At 42.0% G+C, this 20274-nt stretch overlaps 1 protein-coding gene across 2 annotated transcripts in view; it reads left to right on the forward strand.

Moving 5' to 3' along the window:
• DELE1 (DAP3 binding cell death enhancer 1) overlaps positions 1–20274 on the forward strand; it is a 150072-nt gene that overhangs the window by 17853 nt on the left and 111945 nt on the right. For both annotated transcript variants that reach the window (XM_053718628.1, XM_053718629.1), the window contains exon 3: positions 13231–13354. In XM_053718628.1, coding sequence (XP_053574603.1) covers positions 13231–13354 — 124 coding nt within the window. The remainder of the gene's footprint in view (positions 1–13230; positions 13355–20274) is intronic.

The following is a 20274-nucleotide window of genomic DNA, read 5'->3' on the forward strand; positions in this document are numbered from 1 at the left end:
ACGATTTTTTCACTCATCCATAAAGGGTTACCTGAACAACTAACTTTATTATGGGTGATAGTACCTGTATAATATTACTTTGTATATTTACGGCATGGATCATAACCTTTATATTTGTTTTACCTTGGTATCACTAAAAACAAAGCATTGCTGGGCTTTTCTTTTCTTTTTCAACTAAAACTTAGATGAGAGATGGGGGTGGGGAATCCCACAGAAGATTCTACTTCATTATGGATTTTATGTTCTATATATACACCAGCCTGGCATTTCTGCAGTCACACTATCTCTTTCAACGTTGGGAAAGTCCATTTCACCAATCATTTTGACAGGGAGCAGTAGGTGAATGACTTTCCAATGTTCCTAAGGAAAGGTCACCTCTTGCACACTGCACTGAAAGTAATGAACAGTGGCACATAAATCAAAAAGCAATAATGATTATGGTATCACCCCGTTCTCCTGAAAATGAGCATTCTGCACAGTTTAATGATGGTGTCCTCATTCCTTGTAGACTCTCATTTTTGAGAAGAAGAAAAAAATTACCTACTTTTTCTGCATTTATGGTGGTTTTGTTCAGATTTGAAGTCCTCAATCTTCTATAACTGCAACATTGTAAAACAGATTTTGACTTCTTTTTTTTTTCAGTTCACATTATCTGTTCATATTTAACTTCTATTTATCTTGTTCCTCCCTTTTGAATTGGGTTCCTATTTTTTTTTCTACAGAGTGAATTATAATATTATAACTTAATAATAATGTTTTATTTTCACTGAAGCTTTTTAGATGCTTTTTTAGTGTTTAATCCTGGCAAATGTATTAAAGGGATACTAAAACCAAATTTGTTCTTTCATGATTCAGATAGAACATGCAATTTCCTTAATATGAGGAGAGTCCACGGCTTCATTCATTACTTGTGGGAAATACAGAACCTGGCCACCAGGAGGAGGCAAATACCTCCCCCACTCCCCTCATCCCCCAATCATTCTTTGCTTTTTGTCACAGGAGGATGGCAAAGAAGTGTCAGAAGATTCGGAGTAGTCTCTTATGGAGGGTAGTTCTCTTCGGAATGGGACTGGAGTTTGAAGTAGTCTTGTCAGTCTCTCAGTGAGAGCATTGACGAATGTTAGGGCCTGGAGATGCAGGGAGAGTCTTTCTGCAAAACCATCCAGACTCGTATTAACAGATACTTAAGCAATCAGTGTTGACGAGTTTCACTGCCTGCTTTCTATCACTCAAGTCCATGTCAGGAGCGATGCTACAACATTGTCAAACTTGAGAGGCTGTGTTCCTGTTCCACGGCATAGATTCTGGTAAGATTGTTTCATTTTTTATACCTGTAATGATAACGCAAGAAGACAGGGTCACATTGTGACTCCTTTATCTGTATAGAATCAAGGGTTAATATCTCCGGAAGGTGATTATTGAACAGGGTGGGATGTATACATGATCTTTTATTGTGTTTTTTGCTGCAGTATGTGGAAAATGTGGCTCTGGCAATGTGTGAACAGTCAGGTTCTTCCGTCATTTTGATACTGCGCAGCCTGTTTTGGTTTGACGCGTTTTTCTATTAGCTGCCGGGGCGGTCCTGCATGGCACTCCGTGTGGCCTCCTGCAAGGCACTCCATGTGACCGTCGGTTGCAGGAGATGAAAGCGGTTTCTCTGTGGGCCTGGGTCATAGGTGGTGGTGAGTGCCCCGGCCATTGGGAGTATAAAAGTGCCATTTATTTTTTCTATAGTCCATATTAAAGGCACAAGCTATGGAGGACTCTGATGCATTAGAGGGTGCTCCTTCTTTGCCTAAATCTAATGCCTGTGTTTATTGTGCTCAATGTTCCACATGCCTTGGTACAATAGTGATATCTAAAAAGAACAAGATGTTTAGTACCACTGAGCCGTCCACCTCTGAGGGGTCTCTGTCCGGCGAGGTGCATTCCCTACAATCATCTACGCTTACACATGCAGCTCCCCAGTGCACTACTAATCCTCCTTCGGGAGGGGGGCCCTGTGGCCGCCAGATTTTGCAGATCAGTTGCAAACTGCGGTGTCTGCGGCCTTCAGTGCTTTACCTCGCACTGCTAAGCGCAAGCGAAAGGGTAAACATTGCTATCCTTCCCAGGGGTCATCTACTCAGTTGGATGTATCTGAGACTAGATTATCCGCTGAGGCAGAGGACTCCGATACCTCGGAGGACTTTTTCTATGGGTCGGAATCTGCGACGTCTAAACCTCTGGCTGCGGAGGAACCAGACTTTAGATTAGGATGGAGCACTTACGCTTTTTATTAAAAGAGGTGTTGGCTACTCTAGAGGTTCTGGAACCAAAGTTACCGGATAAATTTGATAAGGTTTATGAGGACAGGGTAATGCCCCAGACTTTCCCGGTTCCTGTAAAGATGGTGAATATTATAAGGAATGAATGGGAGAGACTTGGTTCATCTGTCACCCCTTCTTTTTCGTTTAAAAAATTGTTCCCGGTTCCTAATTCTCAGCTCGAATTGTGGCTATCCGTTCCTAAGGTGGATGGAGCTATCTCCACGCTTGCTAAGCGCACAACTATCCCGCTTGAGGATAGTTCGTCGTTTAAGGAACCCATGGATAAGAAATTAGAGACCCTGTTAAGAAAAATGTTTCAGCACATGGGGTTCGTATTTCAGCCTGCAGCGGCGGTCGGGATTTAATTCCGATAGTGGCGGCTATGGTGATCAGAGCGGTTACGGCAATGGCTACAACAGCTTTGGAAGCTACAGTCAGCACCAGTCTTCGTATGGCCCCATGAAAACCGCAGGCGGCGGCACCACAGGCACCACTTGGGGAAGCAGGGCTGGCAGCGCGGCCCCGTACAGAGGAGCATATGGGGCTGGCGGCGGCTATGGCAGCAGCAGCTATGGTGGTGGTGGCTCGTAAGGTGGCAGCTCTTTCTAAACACGTGGAAGGCTTCAGAGTCAGAGATGATCGAGGTGGAAACTCCCCTCGATGAGATACAGGAAAGAATTAAGGCCCTGAGGGTAGCTAATTCGTTTATCTGTGATGCAAATATGCAGATTATTCGCTCTTGTTCCTTGAGAGAATCACATATGAGCCAGAAAGCCGGTCACCCGTCGCATCTATCATAAGGTGTGTGAGACTCGTGGTTATTCCTGGCATAAGGTCAGGGTATCCAGGATACTTTCCTTCCTCCAAGATGGTTTGGAGAAGGGACTTGCCGCCAGTTCCTTAAGGGGACAGATTTCGGCTCTCTCTGTGTTGTTACACAAGAAGCTCGCTGAGCTTCCTGATATTCAGTCGTTTTTTAAGGCTCTATCAAGGATTAGAAGTAGAAAAAGTTTGTAAGGAGCACCGGATCTGTGTAAAAAATCACCTTTATTAGAAATGATTAAAACACAGTAATCTTCTGCATGCAATCAGGGGGGTTTTCTGTACAGGGTTCCCCCAGCTAGAACACAGTGTCAGCTGACGCCTTTCGGCTTTCCGCCGTACTCCAAGCCATTAAAAAGCACTAATACAGGGATCTCTTAAAAACAAACTCTAGCTGTGTGATTGGCCCACTAACCACCAATACAAATCTCCCGAATGTCTTAACTATTTCGTGACCTAACCTAGGGTCCATTTACTATTAACCTAGTGTATCTTCCTGCTGAGGACTCCTCCAATCTGCTAATACTGTATATATAAAAACTACACAGTAATGGATTACCTTATTTTTTTCCCCAATTCAATTTTGTGTCTACAAAAAACACTTACTCTGCTGGCCACCTTTTATTTATTTAATTTAGTGATATTCAACCACCCGCTTCCTAAGCCCTTACTATGCCTGCCCTTACTTATAAAGTTACACACCCCCTTAAATAAATAAAATAAACTAATGACCAATGGTCTCCCTTTACTTTAAATATGTCTGAGGTTGGAAGAGATTCTACTAAACTGCTAATGGTATATGCATAGTTAAGCAATATTAGGGGATTGCACTATTCATTCCCCAATTTATTTATAATACTGTCACTCTGCATAATTACCACTATCAGGGATCAGGCCTGTATTTAGACATTCTGCTCCTCCTTGGAGTTTGAATCTGGTTCTTAGGGTTTTGCAGAAAGCTCAGTTGTAGCGGATGCCTTCTCTTGACATTAAAATACTCTCTTGGAAGGTTCTTTTTCTATTGGCTATTGCTTCGGCATGCAGAGTCTGAGTTGGCGGCCTTGCAATATGAGCCTCCTTACCTGGTTTTTCATACCGATAAGGCTGTCCTTCGTACTGGGTTGGGATTTCTCCCTAAGGTTGTGTTTGAGCGCAACATCAATCAGGAGATTGTAGTTCCTTGCTTGTGTCCTAACCCTTTTTCCCCAAAGAAAAGGTTACTTCATAACTTGGATGTGGTTCGAGCTTTGAAATTTTATCTTCAGGCTACGAAGGATTTCATACAGATTTCAGCATTGTTTGTTTATTTGGGGAAACGCAAGGGGCAAACGGATTTTTCCACTTCCCCATCTTTTTGGCTGAGAAGCATGATTCGTTTGGCTTATGAGTCAGCGGGACATAAGCCTCCTCAGAGGATTACGGCTCACTCAACTATAGCTGTGGCTTCTTGGGCCTTCAAGAATGAGGCCTCTATGGAGCAGATTTGTAAGGCGGCTACCTGGTCCTCTTTACATACTTTTTCACATTTTTACAAGTTTGATATGTTTGCTTCTGCTGAAGCAGCTTTTGGGAGAAAGATTTTGCAGGATGTGGTGCCCTCAGAATAGGGTCCGCCTCTCTTTTTACCCTCCAGTTTTCATTCAGTGTCCTCTAGAGCTTGGGTATTTGTTTCCCACAAGTAATGAATGTGGAACGTATTAAGATGGAAAAAAATAAATTATGCATACCTGATAATTTCATTTCCATCTGTACGAGGAGAGTCCACGGCTCCCGCCCAGTTCTCCGTTGGGCAGACCTAAATTTATTTTGTTTTTTCTTCTGGCACCATTTATACCCTGATATATCTCCTACTGTTCCTTTTTCCCTCGGCAGAATGACTGGGGGATGAGGGGAGTGGGGGAGGTATTTAAGCCTCCTCCTGGTGGCCAGGTTCTGTATTTCCCACAAGTGATGAATGAAGCCGTGGACGCTCCTCGTATAGATGGAAACAAAATGATCAGGTAAGCATAATTTTATGTTTTTAAGCAACTTTCTAATTTACTCCTATTATCAATTTGTCTTCGTTCTCTTGGTATCTTTATTTAATAAAAGCAGGAATCAGCAAGCACTACCCAGGTGCTGAACCATAATTTTGGGTTTTATATCCCTTTAACTCGTTTGCAAGTGGTTAAAGACATAGTTAGAATCAAGCATTTGTTTATTAATCTTAATGATGCTTAAATAATTAGATTGTTTTATTATTATGCTAGAATGTCCCTTTAATTTTGTGTTGACCTTTTTATCTTAGGAATGTAGTATTTTTCAATGTAGATTTTATCATTCGCAAAAAATGCTTCTCTTAAAAACGTTTCCGGTTTCAGAAGCAGATGTCCGTCTGCTGTTTGTGCCCATTACACCGCAGTTCAAACACCACTTTCATGATGCAAATGAAGTGGTTGATGGTTAGATACACGTCTGTCTTGCTGAGCAGGTGCGGCGTTTGAATAGTGATGCACACTCAGCATATGTACATATGCCCCTAAAACCGTAATAGCTTTAAAGTTTCAGTAAAAGTCAGAATTAAACTTTCATAGTTCCAATTTACTTCTGCTATCAAATTTGCTTCATTCTCTTGGTGTCATTTGTTGAAAAGCATACCCCTAGGTAGGCTCAGGAGCAGCAATGCACTACTGTGAGCTAGCTGCATATTGGTGGCTGCACGTTTCCTCTTGTCATTGGCTCAGTTGATGTGTTCAGTTAGCTGCAAATAGTGCATTGCTGCTCTTTCAACAAAAGATACCAAGAGAATGAAGTAAACTGAAAATGTATTGTTTTAATGTTTAGATGCATTATTGCTATTACAAGTATAGTGTAAAAATGTTTGAATTCAAAATTGAAATGTAATCATGCATTTTTCAATTTTGACTATTGTATCTGTATAATCAAAATGTTTAGAAGAATATCATTTAACACCTGAGATGGTTAATTCCTTGGTTTTTGCATAATGGAAATTATCATCTTAATCTCCATATACCCAGACTGCATGAGCTACAGCTTTTTTCTGGACCTCTTTATTTATGTTGGGGGCACATAAAGGGATAGCACACTCTAAAAAATGTTTTCTGTTTAACGTGTTCCCAGTGATCTATTTACCTGCTAGACAGGGTGGGCAAGAGGTAGATCGCGGTCTACCAGTGGACCACGAGTGAATTTTGAGGTGACTGCCTGGAAGATTTCAAAAGTCTGCATAATAAGAGATTTCTCGCCCATCTAAATTCTGAGAGAAGAGCATCGCCACCGTAGATGTATGAGAAATGTTTCTCTTATGCAGACTTTTGAAATCGGCTATGAGTCTATGACGACGGTATGTGTACTTCAGCATGCGTGACATGGCTGTAGTTGAACTCGCTGCTCCAGCTTTGGTAACTGCCTGTCCCAAACTCTCCTACTTTTTGTCTCAAGAGCGGTCAGTCCATAGTACAGACTCTTCATGCGCCAGGCTGAAATGCTGCTCGGTATCCCTGGGTTTGGCAGTTCCAGATCCTGCTCTGTCTGATATTCTGCTGATACGTTCTAGTTCTGTCCTCCGTTACTTGTCACCAGGCTCTACTGGGTGAATGGTCTGGTGTTGCTTTTTCCCCCAGGGTCTGTTACTCCCCCTCAAGTTCTTTTACTTACTCTGTACCGGGCTTTGATGCTGCTCTCTGATGCTTTCTCTGAAACACTTACATTAGCTATACTTTGTGCTAGTTTCTGCAGCTTTCTGTCCCCAGAATTTTTTGTCACCAAATTGTGCAGGTCAGTGCTGTTGCTGCTATACCAGTCTCTGGTTGCTGTGTAGGCAGTACAGAGCCTGCCACTGTCACTGTCCCATCTATTTGCAGTAGTCTTCAGCTAGTAGCTGACAGATGTAGAGCAGCCAACAGGACCTTCCCGCTAATCAACCTGACATGGCGTCCAGCCAATAAAATTACTTTGTAGAATGAGTCTGTCTATGATTGGCTGAGAATTGTTCATTGTCATCGTTGTACCTGAGCTGTGGGTTTCCCATGTGTTCCAGGCTTGACTATACCCTGCTAGCCCTAGACTCAAGCCATCTTGATTGTGAGAGTTCTTATTCATACGCAGGCGCGGTACACAGATAAGGTTGGTCCCAGCGTGACGTAAAGAGAGAGCTCTCGCAGTAAGTAAAGAGCGAGGCTGTATTTATTATTAAAGAGTGCGGCTGATTTTTAAAGCTGTATTATTTGTGGCAAAAATAAAATTTTCAGCCAGCAGGTCCTATTTTTGGCAAAAAAATTATTTCTTCTATAAGGTACGACGAGTCCACGGATTCATCCTTTACTTGTGGGATATTATCCTCCTGCTAACAGGAAGTGGCAAAGAGCACCACAGCAGAGCTGTCTATATAGCTCCTCCCTTAGCTCCACCCCCAGTCATTCTCTTTGCCTACTCTAAGTACTAGGAAGGGTAAAGTGAAAGAGGTGATAAAATATTAGTTTTTAATTTCTATATATTGTGTCTGCTTGCAAAATGTTAAAAAATTTGGTGCATTTTAAGGCTGTTTTGCAGAACGTGTATGCTTTTTTTTTCTCTTAAAGGCGCAGTACCGTTTTTTAAGATTGTTATTTTTTTTCACTAAATAGTGTTTTCATGCTTGTTTGTAGTCATTACTAGTCTGTTCAACATGTCTGACATTGAGGAAAGTCAATGTTCAATATGTTTAGAAGCCATTGTGGAACCTCCACTTAGAATGTGTCCCTCATGCACTGAAAGGTCGATAAATTGCAAAGAACATATTTTAGCTACTAAAAGTATGTCGCAGGATGATTCTCAGTCAGAAGGGAATCAGGTTATGCCATCTAATTCTCCCCAAGTGTCACAACCATTAATGCCCGCACAAGCGACGCCAAGTACTTCTAGTGCGTCTAATTCTTTCACCCTGCAAGATATGGCTGCAGTTATGAATAATACCCTCACAGAGGCTTTATCTAAGCTGCCTGGGTTGCAGGGGAAGCGCAGTAGGTCTGGTGTGAGAACAAACGCTGAGCCCTCTGATGCTTTATTAGCCATATACGATGTACCCTCACAATGTTCTGAGGCAGGGGTGAGGGATTTGCTGGCTGAGGGAGAGATTTCTGATTCAGGAAATATGTTCCCTCAGACAGACTCAGATATGACGGCTTTTAAATTTAAACTAGAACACCTCCGCTTATTGCTCAGGGAGGTTTTAGCGACTCTGGATGATTGTGACCCTATTGTAGTTCCAGAGAAATTGTGTAAAATGGACAGATTCCTAGAGGTTTCTGTCTACACTGATGTTTTTCCGGTCCCTAAGAGGATTTCGGACATTGTTACTAAGGAGTGGGATAGACCAGGTATTCCGTTCACTCCCCCTCCTACTTTTAAGAAAATGTTTCCCATATCAGACACCATGAGGGGCTCTGGGCAGACGGTCCCTAAGGTGGAGGGAGCTATTTCTACCCTGGCTAAGCGTACAACTATACCTATTGAGGACAGTTGTGCTTTCAAAGATCCTATGGATAAAAAATTAGTGTCTCCTGAAGAAAATATTTGTTCATCAAGGTTTTCTTCTTCAACCTATAGCGTGCATTGTTCCTGTAACTACTGCAGCGTCCTTTTGGTTCGAGGCTCTGGAGGAGGCTCTTCAGGTTGAGACCCCATTAGATGATATTCTGGATAGAATTAGGGCTCTCAAGCTAGCTAATTCTTTCATTACAGATGCCGCTTTTCAACTGGCTAAATTAGCGGCGAAGAATTCAGGTTTTGCCATTTTAGCACATAGAGCATTATGGCTTAAGCCCTGGTCTGCTGATGTGTCATCAAAAGCTAAGCTTTTAGCCATCCCTTTCAAGGGTAAGACCCTATTCGGGCCTGAACTGAAAGAGATAATTTCAGACATCACTGGAGGGAAAGGCCATGCCCTTCCTCAGGATAAGACGAATAAGATGAGGACCAAACAAAATCATTTTCGTTCCTTTCAAAACTTCAAAGGTGGTCTCTCTACCTCTTCCCCTGCCGCAAAGCAAGAGGGGAATTTTGCTCAATCCAAGTCAGTCTGGAGACCTAACCAGACTTAGAACAAGGGTAAACAGGCCAAGAAGCCTGCTGCTGCCACCAAAACAGCATGAAGGGGTAGCCCCCGATCCGGGACCGGATCTAGTAGGGGGCAGATTTTCTCTCTTCGCTCAGGCTTGGGCAAGAGACGTTCAGGACTCCTGGGCTTTAGAAATCGTAACCCAGGGGTATCTTCTAGATTTCAAAGATTCTCCCCCAAGGGGGAGATTCCATCATTCTCAATTGTCTGTAAACCAGACAAAAAGAGAGGCGTTACGCTGTGTAGAAGACCTATATACCATGGGAGTGATCTGCCCAGTTCCGAAAACAGAACAGGGGCAAGGGTTCTACTCCAATCTGTTTGTGGTTCCCAAAAAAGAGGGAACCTTCTGACCAATTTTGGATTTCAAGATCCTAAACAAATTCCTCAGAGTCCCATCCTTCAAGATGGAGACCATTCGGACTATTTTGCAGATGATCCAGGATGGTCAATATATGACCACCATGGACTTAAAGGATGCGTATCTACACATTCCTATCCACAAAGATCATCACCAGTTCCTCAGGTTCGCCTTTCTGGACAAGCATTACCAGTTTGTGGCTCTTCCCTTCGGGTTAGCCACGGTTCCCAGGATTTTCACAAAGGTGCTAGGGTCTCTTCTGTTGGTTCTAAGGCCGCGGGGCATAGCTGTGGCGCCATATCTGGACGATATCTTAATCCAGGCGTCGACTTACCAACTAGCCAAGTCTCACACGGACATAATGTTGGCTTTTCTAAGATCTCACGGGTGGAAGGTGAACGTAAAAAAGAGTTCACTTATCCCTCTCACAAGAGTTCCATTCCTGGGAACTCTGATAGATTCGGTGGACATGAACATTTTCCTGACTGAGGTCAGGAAATCAAAAAATGTATCCATCTGCCGAGCTCTTCATTCCATTCCTCGGCCGTCAGTGGCTCAGTGTGTGGAGGTAATCGGCTTAATGTTAACGGCAATGGACATAGTTCCGTTTGCTCGCTTGCATCTCAGACCACTGCAACTATGCATGCTCAAACAGTGGAATGGGGATTATGCAGGTTTATCTCCTCAGCTAAATCTGGACCAAGAGACCAGAGACTCTCTTCTTTGGTGGTTGTCACAGGATCATCTGTCCAAGGCAATGTGTTTCCGCAGGCCAGCGTGGGTCATAGTGACGACGGACGCCAGCCTACTGGGCTGGGGTGCAGTCTGGAATTCCCTGAAAGCACAGGGTTTGTGGACTCAGGAGGAGGCTCTCCTCCCGATAAATATTCTAGAACTGAGAGCGATATTCAACGCGCTTCAGGCGTGGCCTCAGCTGGCGTCGGCCAGATTCATAAGATTCCAGTCGGACAATATCACGACTATAGCATATATCAATCATCAGGGGGGAACAAAGAGTTCTCTAGCAATGATAGAGGTTACCAAAATAATTTGACGGGCAGAGACTCACTCTTGCCATCTATCAGCAATCTATATCCCAGGAGTGGAGAACTGGGAAGCGGATTTTCTAAGTCGTCAGACTTTTCATCTGGGGGCACAATTGATTCAGCAATGGGGCACACCAGAATTGGATCTGATGGCGTCTCGTCAGAGCGCCAAACTTCCTCGTTACAGGTCCAGGTCAAGGGATCCTCAGGCAGTACTGATAGATGCTCTAGCAGTACCCTGGTCGGTCAACCTGGCGTATGTGTTTCCACCATTTCCTCTCCTTCCTCGTTTGATTGCCAGAATCAAACAGGAGAGAGCTTTGGTGATTTTGATAGCACCTGCGTGGCCACGGAGGACTTGGTATGCAGACCTGGTGGACATGTCATCTCTTCCACCATGGACTCTGCCACTGAGACAGGACCTTCTGATTCCATTCCAGCATCCAAATCTAGTTTCTCTGCGACTGACTGCTTGGAGATTGAACACTTCATCTTATCATCTGAGTCGGTCATAGATACCATGATTCAGGCTCGAAAGCCTGTCACCAGGAAAATTTATCATAAGATGTTGCGTAAATATCTTTATTGGTGCGAATCCAAAGGCTACTCATGGAGTAAGATCAGAAGTCCTAGGATTTTGTCCTTTCTCCAAGAAGGATTGGAGAAGGGGCTATCAGCTAGTTCCTTAAAGGGACAGATATCTGCTTTATCAATTCTACTGCACAAGTGTCTGGCAGATGTTCCAGACGTTCAGTCGTTCTGTCAGGCTTTAGTTAGAATCAAGCCTGTGTTTAAACCTGTTGCTTCTCCATGGAGTTTGAATTTAGTTCTTAAGGTTCTTCAAGGGGTTCCGTTTGAACCTATGCATTCCATAGATATTAAGCTTATATCTTGGAAAGTTCTGTTTTTAGTTGCAATCTCTTCGGCTCAAAGAGTTTCTGAACTATCTGCATTGCAATGCGACTAGCCTTATCTTGTTTTCCATGCTGATAAGGTGGTTTTTTGGATTCCTTCCTAAGGTTGTTACTAATAGGAATATCAATCAGGAAATTGTTGTTCCTTCTCTGTGTCCTAATCCTTCCTCTAAGAAGGAGCGTCTGTTGCACAACTTGGACGGGGTTCGTGCTTTGAAGTTTTTCTTGCAAGCAACCAAAGATTTTCGTCAAACATCTTCTTTGTTTGTTGTCTATTCTGGAAAACGTAGAGGTCAAAAAGCTACGGCTACCTCTCTTTCTTTTTGGCTGAAAAGCATAATCCGTTTGGCATACGAGACTGCTGGACAGCAGCCTCCTGAAAGGATTACAGCTCACTCTACTAGAGCGGTGGCTTCCACATGAGCTTTTAAAATGATGCTTCTGTTGAACAGATTTTTAAGGCTGCGACTTGGTCTTCACCTTATACCTTTTCCAAATTTTACAAATTTGATACTTTTGCTTCTTCGGAGGCTATTTTTGGGAGAAAAGTTCTTCAAGCAGTGGTGCCTTCTGTTTAACCATCTGTCTTGTCCCTCCCGTTCATCCGTGTCCTGTAGCTTTGGTATTGTATCCCACAAGTAAAGGATGAATCCGTGGACTCGTCGTACCTTAAAGAAGAAAAGTACATTTATGCTTACCTGATAAATTAATTTCTTCTATGGTACGACGAGTCTACGGCCTGCCCTGTCATTTTAAGACATTCTAATTTTTTATTTTAAACTTCAGTCACCTCTGCACCTTGTAGTTGCTCCTTTTTCTTCCTGTACCTTCGGTCGAATGACTGGGGGGTAGAGGTAAGGGAGGAGCTATATAGACAGCTCTGCTGTGGTGCTCTTTGCCACTTCCTGTTAGCAGGAGGATAATATCCCACAAGTAAAGGATGAATCCGTGGACTCGTCGTACCATAGAAGAAATTAATTTATCAGGTAAGCATAAATTTACTTTTTCAGCCAGCGACTGGTGTGTTTTTTTTTGTTGTTTTTTGTTTTTGTTTTTGTTAGGTCACTTGGAATAAAATTAGAGGTAGCCCTTGCCTTACAAAAGTCTGCCCACCTCTGTGCTAGAGTGTATATTAAATTGCTTTGGAATAGCTCCGTTTACCTTTTAATGTTTTCATTTGAAATAGCTGCTTTCCCTGTTAAAACCTCCACCTGTACTTAAAGGGATATGAAGAAAAAACGTTTTATTTTGTAATTCAGACAAGGCATACACTTTAAAAAAAGTTTCCCATTTCCTTCTAATAGAAATAAATTAGAAAGTTGTTTAAGATTGCATGCTCTGCCTTAATCATGAAAGAAAATGTTGGGGTTTCATATCCCTTTAACATTTCTGGATACAGAAAAGCTATGTAAACATGAGACATCAGACAACATAAGCTTTCCAGTGGGGGAGGGGTGGACGCAGCTGAATTAAATTTAATACAATTAACTATTATAGACCGAGTATGAGGGGGCAATGTGGTATTGATTTGTTTGTGTTTTGTAAAAACTTTGATTAATAAATATTTTAGAAAATATATTAAAAAAAAAAATTAGAATTAGAATTTAGAAGTGTGGTCACAATTTTTTTTTTAGACCTATAAAGAAACACAATTTTACTTTTATAATTGTATCTCTTTTAGTTCTACGTTCACTTCATCTGGCTCCCAACATAAGCAGAATGGAAAAGATGAAAAGAAAAAGGAAAAGTATCAATCTTTTACTTGCAAGCTACCACAGTACACTGTCTTTGATGCCTTCAGATGGGTAAGATTTTGATAAGTGCATGTTTTATGTGTTTCTGTTTCTGTAACATTTTGTATGAAAGACAGAATGTGCTTCTGAAGTATTGAATCCAAAATATACTTTCATTGTCTAATTAGACTAAAACATTAGGATACCTTCCTAGATGTCCTCTCACTACCGTAAGCTAAATCTCTCCAAAACTGAGCTCCTTATTTTCCCTCCTTCTTATAAAATCTCCACCCCCCATCTCTCTGTCTACAACTCCATAATTACCTCTACCCCGCATGCCTGATGTCTTGAGGTCACATTTGACTCAGATCTTTCATTCACTCCTCACATTCAGACCTTGGCTAAATCCTGCCGCTTCAACCTTAAGAGCATATCTAAAATTAGACATTTCCTTACACAAGACACAACTAAGATTTTAATCCACTCTCTCATCCTTTCCCGCCTCGACTACTGCAACTCCGTCCTTTCTGTTCTGCTCAGCTGCCACCTAGCTCCTTTACAATCCATAATGAATGCCTCTGCCAGGCTCATCTTCCTTACACGTCACTCTTCATCTGCTGCACCTCTCTGCCAATCCCTTCACTGGCTTCCTCTTACCTCCAGGACTCAACACAAATTTCTGACTCTGACATACAAAGCCCTCAACTGCTCTACTCCCCCCTATATCTCAGACCTTGTCTCCAGATACTCTCCCTCCCATCCCCTTTGCTCTGCTCACAACCTCCTACTCTCCTCCTCTCTTGTTACCTCCTCACATTCCCGTTTACAGGACTTCTCCAGACTGACTCCCATCTAGTGGAACTCTCTGCCTCACTCCACAAGCCTCTCCCCTAGCTTTGAAAGCTTCAAGCGCTCCCTGAAGACTGTATTGTTCAGGGATGCATACAACCTACACTAACCTTTCCCAATTCCAGTTCCTCTCCTCCATTACTATCCGCTTTGAACCTCCTTAGCATGTAAGCCTAAGAGTCTGTTTGCAGATCACCTTCATAAGAGCTGACTGCAACAGTGCGACTCTCGGCAGGGCCCTCTACCCATTTATCCCTATAAATGTTACCTGGTATACCGCCTATGTTTATAGCACTGAGGAATCTGTTGACGCGGTACAAATAACCGATAATAATAATAGGAGACCACATCCTTGAGTTTCCTTGAGTGCCACTAACAGTTTTACAGTTGACTTCAACTTATTAATAGGACAGTAAGACACATCTTTTATTTTGTGTAACATTTCTTCTAGTCTGAAGCCCCCTAGAGTGGCCAAAGAGCAGTTCAGAAAGAACACATTCTGGAGAATTTTAAAATTGTTGTTACAGAAATAGTAACTATTTGTAGTTATAATATATAACTTTTAGGGACATGAAACCCAATTTTCTTTCTTTAGTGATTCAAATAGAGCATGCATTTTTAAACAACTTTCTAATTTGTTTCTATCATCAATTTTGCTTCATTATCTTGGTATGCTTTCATTGAAGGAGCAGCAATACACTACTGGGAGCTAGCTAAACACACTGGTAAGCCAATGACAAGAGGCATATATGTGCAGCCACCAATCAGAAACTATCTCCCAGTTCCAGAGCCTACCTAGGTATCCTTTTCAACAAAGGATACAAAGAGAATAAAGCAAATTAGATAAAAGAAGTACGCTGGAAAGTTGTTTAAACTTGTATGCTCTATATGTCCCTTTAATATGAAAGCCTCATATCTAATGAGAATAGATATGCCTCCACGTATATAGTGTTAAAATTATGCTGCCACCCCTTGAGTATGCATCTTTTTATTCATGCTCACTTATTTGCTTTTGTAGCTTTTTCCTTTTATTCTGGACTGGTTGGTATTTTTTCTTTCTCTCCAAGAACACAAACAAATTCCTAAAACATGGGGTCACAGATCAATGTTTTAAAAGACTTAAGGGCCGGGGCATGTCCGAACAGTAATCCTGAACCGTTGCACTTCCAGGAGCTCCGTCTGATTAGCCTCAAATCCACCGATTATAGGCTATATCTTACAGCTGCTTTATTAAATCTCACACCTATAATGATAATAGCCCTAATCAGGGTTCACCACCACATTAGTAGCTGTTTTCCTGATGCCAGAACTCAGGATCGGACAGTAAGGGCCTGAAGCGGCGGCTCAAAACAGGTGGCGCTTCCCCCTCGGTAACACAGAGGTTTCTGCCTCAATTGGTCACTAAATCCATCTACTTTTTGCAGCTAGGCACCTACCCTAGTAGCAACTGCAAGAATCCTGAAATATCATATCCTGATGACATCCAGAATGGCGAATATGGAGGGAGAATATCACCTACAACGGCTTGATGAGCACCTAGAAAAACTTGAACTCCTCATGCAAAAGATGATCGATAAAGCTCCATATGACCATCTATTTCAACTGCTACAGACAAGCCCGATCAAGTCCACAGACACAGAGAACCAGGACAACGTGACATCTCCAACTTACCTGATCCCACTAAAGACACAACATGGTCTCCAGCTATCGCAGAGGGCCCTTATGACACATCAAACATCAAAACTATCAAAGCATCCACCAAGAACCCTCAAAACCCCAACAATCCAACCTACTGACAACCGCAAGAAATGCAGAGCTCATGCCATAAAATCTGCCTTCTTAAAAAGCAATCACCAGTGATGCTGGGGCCCCGGGCATTATAGGAGAGCGTGATACCGACTACCACAGGGAAGATGATAGGACAAGGCAGAGGTGTTCCTGAATATCATCTTAAATCTGCCAACACAGCCAACAACCGACAAGATACAGAGATCCATTGCGTGGTCTGCTCACCGCTCCACCAAGTCTCCATGTAAGATGCAGCAGCGACTTCACTTAAGCACCCTAGATGAGATCATTCCTTATCTCCATAGTGATGAACATACCATGGACATAGGAATAGGGAAGCCTGCAGATAGCCTATTCGGACAGCGTTTATTATACTCTCCTGGTAACCATACTCAGAGCAGACTTTTCCTAAAAGTTTTATTTAAGTGTTCTGTTGACATGCTTTAATTTACACTCTTATTATTTTTTTTATTATATTTTTTTTCTGGTACACTAAAAATAATAATGGTGTTCAGGGCACAAGGATGTATATATTTCTTTTTTATGACACGATGAGTCCACGGATCATCTTAATTACTAATGGGATATTCACCTCCTGGTCAGCAGGAGGAGGCAAAGAACACCACAGCAGAGCTGTTAAATAGCTCCTCCCTTCTCTCCCACTCTAGTCATTCTCTTTGCCTACGTTAGTGATAGGAAGTGGTAAAGTGAGGTGTTAGAAAAGATTCTTCAATTAAGAGTTTATTATTTTTAAAGTAGTGCAAGATTGTGCTGCTTTGTCCTGGGGCGTAGCCGTAGTCCATATCAGTCTCTTCAGTAGGGCTTTGGTGGCTTTAGAGCAATGGGAACTTGTGGGACATAATTCTCACTGCGCCTCCCATATTGTTGCTGCCCTAACCCTGAAAACCTGAGGAATATATATTCAGGAGTTTCTTTTTCTTCACAGGTCCATGTGGGGGATAGGACCCCTCAAACCTGGTGAACTGCCTTTGCTGTCAGGCAGACATATGAGGTAAGTGCTTGATTTTTTTCCTGGGACACTTAGAGGAAAAGGAGCACTTTTATCATTCAATATATTACATAAGGGGCTTATCGTTGTAGGGCATACGTAGGCACTTTGGGACAAGTAAGACTCTCAGAGTCTGAGAGAATCAGACAGCGTGCACAGGCACTGGGCTGGGAGATAAGCTTTTGTATGGTGGTTCAGTACTATGGCGTTATTTCTCTTGTTAAGTGTATCCAGTCCACGGATCATCCATTACTTGTGGGATATTCTCCTTCCCAACAGGAAGTTGCAAGAGGATCACCCACAGCAGAGCTGCTATATAGCTCATCCCCTCACTGCCATATCCAATCATTCTCTTGCAACTCTCAACTAAGATGGAGGTCGTAAGAGGACTGTGGTGTTTTATACTTAGTTTATTTCTTCAATCAAAAGTTTGTTATTTTTAAATGGTACCGGAGTGTACTGTTTATCTCAGGCAGTATTTAGAAGAAGAATCTGCCTGCGTTTTCTATGATCTTAGCAGAAGTAACTAAGATCCTTTGCTGTTCTCACATATTCTGAGGAGTGAGGTAACTTCAGAGGGGGAATAGCGTGCAGGTTTTCCTGTAATAAGGTATGTGCAGTTAAAATATTTTTCTAGGGATGGAATTTGCTAGAAAATGCTGCTGATACCGAAGTACTGTAAGTAAAGCCTTAAATGCAGTGATAGCGTCTGGTATCAGGCTTATTAATAGAGATACATACTCTTATAAAAGTGTATTTTAAAACGTTTGCTGGCATGTTTAATCGTTTTTTACATATGTTTGGTGATAAAACGTATTGGGGCCTAGTTTTTTCCACATGGCTGGCTTGAATTTTGCCTAGAAACAGTTCCCTGAGGCTTCCCACTGTTGTAATATGAGTGGGAGGGGCCTATTTTAGCGTTTTTTTGCACAGCAAAAATTAGACACAGACATCCAGCTTCTTCCTGCATGTTCCAGGACTTCTCTGAAGGGCTCAAAAGGCTTCAAAAGTCGTATTGAGGGAGGTAAAAAGCCACAGTAGAGCTGTGGCAGTTGTTGTGACTGTTTAAAAAACGTTTTTGTCATTTGTTATTCCGTTTTTGGTATTAAGGGGTTAATCATCCATTTGCAAGTGGGTGCAATGCTCTGCTAACTTATTACATACACTGTAAAAATTTCGTTAGTGTAACTGCATTTTTTCACTGTTATTTCAAAATTTGGGAAAATTTGTGTTTCTTAAAGGCGCAGTAACGTTTTTTTTTTTTTTTTTCCATCAATTAATTTTTATTATTTTCAAAACAAGATCAAACTGAAAATCACATATAACAAGTGTACAAGAGTGTAGTGCCAAGCGTACAAACAATGCTCACATGTAAAATAGCATATACATTAGGGTCATATAACATTTTATGATATCAATTCAAAGCACTCTATTTCAAGATTTGTTAGGTCAAGTGAAAAAATATTAAACATATTATGTTAAAACACACGTACCAGTCATAATTGCCTGTATTAACAGTTTTCGGGTATGTCTCTGCTTATTTTCAGGTTTTAGGTGGTCTGCTGTTCCCAAATAAAAATTATATCTACAATAGCATCCTGTTTTCTCTTATATGCATAATATACTTTTTCCAATTCAAGTACGTGACTCACCTCCTTTACCCACATAGTGTATGAGGGGACAGTAGTTTTCTTCCAGAACCTAGGGATCAGGCGCCTGGCGCAGTTAAGCATACATTGTAATAATTTCTTTCTATATACACATGGAATTTTAGGGATATCACTTAGCAGTATCAGACTAGGTGTGAGCATTACAGGTCTACCCAGCACCCTATCAATATGTTTATTTATGCTGTCCCAATAAGGTCGGAGGCATGGACAGGACCACCAAATGTGCGAAAGAGTACCCACCCGCCCCCACAGTGTCTCCAACAAAGTGAGGACGAATTAGGAAAAATGCTACGTAAGCGGTGGGGGGTCAGATACCACCTCAAAAGAAGTTTGTAGTTTGTTTCCACCATTGCCATTGAGAGGGAGGATTTTTTGGTCTCTAAAAAAATCCGCTGCCACTGGGTGTCAGTGATTACTATGTTTAATTCTTTTTCCCATTTTATGATGTAAGTTGGTTTTTTACTAGGGAAAGTTCCTCTGAGAAGTTTATATATGATGGACACATGGGATTTAGTGACTGTGGTAGTTGTGCACAGCGTTTCAAAGGGGGTAAGAGGTCTGACAAGATTAGCCGTATGGGCACTATTATGAATAGCATGTCTAATTTGAAAGTATGGGAACCAAAGGTGGAAAGGGGCACCTAGGAGTTGATGGATATCAGCTTGGGATCTAATAAGTCCATTTTGGAGTATCATGTGTGTTGGTATATTAGTAGGTTTACCATCTAGACGTGGTGAGGGAAAAGTGTGTGCCTGTAGCAATAAGGGGTTATTGAGCACAGGGGACAGAGGGGAAATGGGAGTCGAGATCTGATTCTCTTCAGTTAGAGTTTTATCCCATATTTTAAGGGTAGAAGCTATATAGTAGTTTCCCCAAATTTCTGGTGGTCTATTTCTGTGTGGGATCCAGCACTGGTCTCCCATGTTCAGGCCACCCACCAGAGATGTTTCTATTTGTATCCAGGGTTTCTCTAGGGGGGAATGTTTCCATGCAACTATGCGAGCCATATGTGCAGCTTTATAATAATACATCAGGTTTGGGGATCCCAGTCCTCCATCTTCTCTCTTTAAAAACAGGGTGTTCCTGGCCACCCTGGCTCTCTTGTGATCCCATATAAATAAATCGAACATTTTTTGTTGTTTCATTAAGTACTGAGTGGGGAGATCTAATGGGAGGACCTGGAACAGATATAGATATTTAGGAAGGAGGTTCATTTTTATCGTATTAATACGTCCAGCCCAAGAAAGGTGGCCCTGTTTACTCCAATGCTCTAGGGATTTATTAGTTTCTATTTGGAGAGGTGTATAATTAAGATTAAACAATTCCGTGTGGTTAGGAGATATGTCTATCCCTAGGTATCTAATTTTGCTAGTTATCTGGAATGAGGTGTTATTTGTTATATACTGTATTTCGTCCTCTGCGAGATGTAAGGGTAATATCATAGACTTTTCCATGTTGATGGAGAAGTTGGAAACCAATTTATAACTTTCTAGTTCTCTGAGTATAGTGGGGATGGAAGAAAGTGGAGAGCTTATTGTAACTATAATGTCATCAGCATATAAAAGACATTTTTGGCAAATCTCTCCAAAAGTGACTCCGTGAACAAGGGGATTGCTTCTAATTCGCGCCGCCAATGCCTCCACCGCCAGAGCGAATAGGAGAGGGGATAGGGGACA

The sequence above is a fragment of the Bombina bombina genome, chromosome 6 (genome assembly GCF_027579735.1).
Source record: "Bombina bombina isolate aBomBom1 chromosome 6, aBomBom1.pri, whole genome shotgun sequence".
NCBI classification, from domain to species: domain Eukaryota; kingdom Metazoa; phylum Chordata; class Amphibia; order Anura; family Bombinatoridae; genus Bombina; species Bombina bombina.